Source organism: Tachypleus tridentatus, chromosome 11 (genome assembly GCF_004210375.1).
Source record: "Tachypleus tridentatus isolate NWPU-2018 chromosome 11, ASM421037v1, whole genome shotgun sequence".
In the NCBI taxonomy this organism is placed as follows: domain Eukaryota; kingdom Metazoa; phylum Arthropoda; class Merostomata; order Xiphosura; family Limulidae; genus Tachypleus; species Tachypleus tridentatus.
The window spans coordinates 1,806,049-1,812,048 of record NC_134835.1 but is presented as its reverse complement, the minus strand read 5'-3'; the positions used below and the strand labels follow the sequence as shown (position 1 = coordinate 1,812,048).

Genomic DNA, 6,000 nt, shown 5'->3' with positions numbered 1-6,000 from the left:
ATTTATCACTATGCCATGTCTTGCTTTTAAATAGTTTACCTCTCCTATCATAAAATCAAAAAAAGTATTAAAAGGTTATACATATATATATATATGTGCGTGTGTGTTTCCAAAAAATGACATTAGTTATTTCAACTGTTGTCAGTTTTAGAGAATTCTGTGTTAAGGTTGCAACTTATTTAACAATTTTGTTGAGAAAAATGTAAAAAAGCACTAAACTGATGTGTAATCAATAAACATAGAAATTTGTTTATAAACTTGCTGTCATCTCTTATATTTCTATCCACGATCTTTAAGCAGTTGGAGGAAAAGAAGTATTATCACATGGGCTATCTTTGAAGCTTTGACAATAATTCCTCTAACACATTGTAAAGATGATAAAGATTGTTTGGATCTCCTTATACTGATCACAACTTTTACATTGAGAACTGGTGTTAGCACTTTATCTCTGCTCTTTTTACATAACCTGAGAAAGACACCAAACAACTTATTCCAGACACGTTAGAACAAAATCATAAGCAAAAATATGCACAAGTGAATTAAACCAGTTCATTCTCGTGCTGGAATCATGCACGGTTTACTGAAACTCCACCACCCAGGCCCAATAGTTTCAAAGTTTAGTAGTTATAATCATAAGATAATTAATTTTATAGTTGTCTTCATGAACATATGAGTAACGAGTCTACAGTTAAACACAGCTTTGAGTTTAACTACATGTAGAATTAAGTTTAAAATGTGGTGCTTTGATGTCGAATGTTTATATTATAACCTCCTACAAGACTATTTATCTCTGCTCAGAACTGCTATGTTATTCTGATGCTTGTACAAAACTATTCAATGCTTATCTCTGCTAGCAATCTCTGCTTTTGAACTAAGATTTGAGAGAAGACAACTCATCCACAGTACATACTTCCAACTCTAGTCACATGAAATAGTGGGATTTTAACATTACTCTTATAATGCAGTCCACTAACCTAAAGCAGTTTTCTTTCTGATGTAATGAAATGTAAATGAGAGACCCACAGGTCCCTATTTGATATACTAACTGTTGACCACATTCATGTCAACTCTTAAATATGACGTATGGCCTTTCACAACATTCATTTCTTATGTTAATATATTTTTCACAATGTAAATCACATACTAAACTTAAAACAACAATTTACGATAAGAATAATGGTAGCAAATATGAATTTTTAAGTTATCTTGGAGATACCCCTCTGTCAAGCATATTTTGGTGTATCGTCATTTTAGACAGTCAGTTTCCAAACTACACTTTTGTATTTTTACAGAATCAAAACTGTAATTCAGCATGCCTGTTGTTCAAAAACATCATAATATATTATTGAATCATTTCAAAGTGATGCTGTAGCAACTCTTATTTCTAAATTTAAACAAAACTGACATTAAACATTACTTTAGAATGCCTGTTGTTTTGCAATTACAAGTTGTACACCATAAAACTTCAAGTTAATGACATTTTATTAAATTCCCTGTTTCTAGATGAAAATGTGTTGTTTTAAAAACTATATTCTACTACTTTTGTTTACTGTTTTCAAACTTCAAGTGCCACACATCACACTTCTGTATCTTGTTTTGGACACAAACACATTGAGATAATTTAACGAATTCAGTCACTACAGAGTTCATACAAAACTTTTACTTCCAACAGAATAAAAATGTTAAAAATGATCATAATTCACATTATGTTTAAAGAAAATTAGTTTAAATACTTTGTTTAGATTCATCATAACACTTGAAAAATTTCACAAAACTTACAGAAACCACAGTAAAACATAATTTTATAACGAACATTTCCTAAGGAAATTAACTGAAACTTTATAAAACTTTTACATCATATGAAACAGAATTTTGCTAATTCCTGTTATATTACATACAAATAATTTCTAAGGTTACACTGCCAAACATGGACTTCATACTAATCTTTTCACATTATTATATATCTTTCAAACTGCTGTTCTCTGAAACCACACAGCTATAGTTGTATCATACAAAACCACCATCTTCAATTTCTTAGCTAAGAATAAATGAGTGGCACAAAAAATAAGCTAGCACCTAAATTTAACAACTACGTAGTAATATGCACATAGTTTTAAGTTAAAATCACACTTAAAACTTATATTATCAATACATTTGATTCACCATATCTCACAATGACAAGTTTCATTACTACAGTACATTAAAGAGTGTTGGAATACTTATAAAATAATAATATACAATAATATTACAAAAAGCTGCAGTAACTGGACACTTCAATTTTCATGAAACTTCTGTTAGAAATTGCACTTTGTTAAAACTCAGCACGTTTTACGTAACTTTTGGGGGTTACCATACAAGAGTTGCACCACTAGAAGAAGCTTCCGAATTAATTTTCTGTATCATTTGGAATTTTTCATCACATTTCTGTTCATCTTCATTTGAAGCATTACCAGAATGTTTACTTTCAAGATTATCTAGGTCAAATAACTTGTCTGAGTTGGATGAATTACTACTGATCTCATTGACTGAGTCGTCACTACTCAAAGAAGTAAAATGCAGTGCCCGAGTGATAGATCCAGTTCTTCTTTGATGGCTAGACTCAGCGAGAATTTCTTGATAACAGAAACCATATGATCCCAGAGCATTATGACTTAGAGATACCCTTGGATTTTTACTTTCAGTAGGGAACATCTAATGGAATAAAACAATATATACATATATCTTTATTTATACTCAAACTATAACAAACAGATTTAAAATACAAATTTATCATAATATCAAAAATATATACATGTACAAAAGAACTTTTAAATTCAGCTCCAAAATTTAAACTTGAGAAACTGTATTACTACATAATGTTTACAATCCTTAATACCAAACATGTAGCTTGAAAAACCTAGTATTAAACCTTCGGAAAGTGTGTTACATCTCAACAATAACATTCATCAATGCCAGAAGTACAGCTATAGGAAACTTCTCAATCCTCAAGAAAGTGTGTTACATCCCAACAATAACAATAAATACCAGAAGTACAGCTATAGAAAACTTATTTCAAACCTTAAGAAAGTGTGTTACATCTCAACAATAACAATTAATACCAGAAGTACAGCTATAGAAAACTTATCTCAAACCTTAAGAAAGTGTGTTACATCTCAACAATAACAATAAATACCAGAAGTACAGCTATAGGAAACTTATCCCAATCGTCAAGTGTATTTCATTGCAACAATAAGATTATTTAATACCTATATAGATACAGAAAACTTGTGTAAAACTTCAAGAAAATATATTATGTCTTAACAGTAACATTAACACTTGACTCAGATACATATCAATCTTCACAAACATGTGCTACCTCTCAAAAGTAACATTTAACTCAAAATGCAGCTCATAAAAACTTACTTGTACAAGAAGTCCAAATCTACTTCTTTCTCTGAATCTTTAGCTTGATTGTTTCCCTGTTCATCAAGACAGATAGCAAAATCTTTGTTATACTCAATAGTGGTGTTTAAAATAGTTACTTCAGTTGAACAACTAGGAAGCAGTTCTATTTGAAGACCACTTCTATTACAGTGTGTTATACTTGATGAATCAATGGTCAGTTTTCCACCCGCTCGAAGCTGTATTCCATGGCTCTTGAAAAGAAAATGTCATACAGTTAAAACAGTTTTTATTCATCATTATTCTGTTTCTATCCATCAAGCATTAACTCTTCTCCCATTTGGTACAAGTTAATCTGGTTTAATAAATATTGAAAACAATGATACCATTGTCTGCATAACAAAACTTTTATATCATTAACATACCTTCAGAGTAGAAAGATTCAGATACATTATCAATTATGTAAGTTCAGTGGCAAGATACTGAGGTATCGTTTATCACTGCTTAGAGATACCTTCAATAACAGAACACTGAATACTATCCACATATCTTCAGTTGCACAATAATGATATATCTTTTAATCATTACTTACACACTTTCATTAGCTAGATACTGAATACCACCTACATACCTTTAGTGGTAAGATATTAAGATATATCTTATCATTACTTACATACTTCCTTTAACAGAACACTGAATACTGTCACATGTTCTCATACCTTCAGTGGTAAGATATTAAGATATATTTTTGATGACAAGAAACCCACTTGAACTAAAAATGTATCTCAGAACGGCTGTTATGGGTATTAACACTTTTATTGATAAGGAAAGAACAACATTTCGACCTTCCTTGGTCATCTTCAGGTTAAGAAAGAGAATTTGAATGTGACCATTGACGAACACATCTTACAGACGAGAGTATAAATAGGTACGGGTTTGTAGGGGCGTTGTTGGTAGATGTTAGGTTATTAATTAGTACAAGTATAAAGGTGTTCCTTTATATTGGTTTAATTTTGGTTTTAGTTGCTGTACAAGTAAGGTTTCACACATTTTTAAACACTGCAAATCAAATAAATACAACATACCCATAGAAAACACCCAGATATTAAGTAATGAAACAAATATAAACAAATGCAAAATCAAAGAAGCCCTACTTATACAGCAATTAAAACCAAAATTAAACCAATGTAAAGGAACACCTTTATACCTATACTAATTAATAACCTAATATCTACCAACAATGCCCCCTATAATCTCGTCCCTAAGACACATGTCTGTCAACGGTCGAAACATTGCTCTCTTCTTATCAATAAAAGTGTTAATACCCATACCAGCCATTCTGAGATACATTAAGATATATTTTTTCATTACTTACATACTTTCTTTAACAGAACACTGAAAACCATCCACATACCTTTAGTGGTAAGATATTAACAGAACACTGAATCCTGTCACTTGTCCACATACCTTTAGTGGTAAGATATTAACAGAACACTGAGTACTGTCACTTGTCCACATACCTTTAATGGTAAGATATTAACAGAACACTGAATACTGTTACTTGTCCACACAACACCTTTAGTGGTAAGATATTAACAGAACACTGAATACTGTCACATGTCCACATACCTTTAGTGGTAAGATATTAACAGAACACTGAATACTGTCACATGTCCACATACCTTTAGTGGTAAGATATTAACAGAACACTGAATACTGTCACATGTCCACATACCTTTAGTGGTAAGATATTAACAGAACACTGAATACTGTTACTTGTTCACATACCTTTAGTGGTAAGATATTAACAGAACACTGAATACTGTCACATGTCCACATACCTTTAGTGGTAAGATATTAACAGAACACTGAATACTGTCACATGTCCACATACCTTTAATGGTAAGATATTAACAGAACACTGAATACTGTTACTTGTCCACATACCTTTGCCTCAACAAGTGTACAAGTCATTAGGTTCATCTGAGCAGTGCTAAGAACTATAAGACAAGATTGAGCTGCTTTTCCTTTAACTGTACAATTTTTCATCTCAGTCTTCCCAGAATGCACCATAACAGCACAAATAATGCCCTCTGATGGCTGAATGGTAAGATTCTCTAGAACCAAACTCTCAGCATTGCAATTGATAAAAATATCACCATTTCCCACATCCTGCAACACCACTTCTTGCTCCGATTTAACCCCTGTGTAACATGCAAACAGTAAATCTGGTAAACAGTGATGTAACTTCTTTCTATGATATTTTAATGTTTAGTGTAGCATAATAGTTATATTATCTTGAAACCTATGTATTACATTCTTGAGTAGAATATTTAATTTTATCATTACAAAAGAAAAATAGAAACAAATATTTCCACTCTTAACATTATAAAAGAATACACACACACATAAAATCATAATATTGTGAAAGATATGTAAATCTAGTACTAATACGAAAGGTTAATTGATCTTTACATAAATGATGTCTAGTTTCTGTATTACCCTCTGAACTACTGCCCTCACTATCATACGTCATACCCATTCTGCTAGCCATGGTTAAACACTATTACGTGATACTTAAATTTCTCTCAGGAAGGCCCCCAGAAATCATGTCATTAA

The 6,000-nt window shown here is 31.4% G+C and overlaps 1 protein-coding gene across 5 annotated transcripts in view; it reads right to left on the bottom strand.

Annotated features, from left to right (window-relative positions):
- Window positions 1-1,645: 1,645 nt before the first annotated feature.
- The window catches only part of nesd (SHC binding and spindle associated nessun dorma), a 46,492-nt gene continuing 42,137 nt past the window's right edge, over window positions 1,646-6,000 (bottom strand). For all 5 annotated transcript variants that reach the window (XM_076466098.1, XM_076466102.1, XM_076466099.1 and 2 more), the window contains exons 8-10: window positions 5,329-5,585; window positions 3,403-3,635; window positions 1,646-2,691 (exon numbers count right to left, since the gene is read on the bottom strand). In XM_076466098.1, coding sequence (XP_076322213.1) covers window positions 2,652-2,691; window positions 3,403-3,635; window positions 5,329-5,585 — 530 coding nt within the window. In that variant the 3' untranslated portion in view covers window positions 1,646-2,651. The remainder of the gene's footprint in view (window positions 2,692-3,402; window positions 3,636-5,328; window positions 5,586-6,000) is intronic.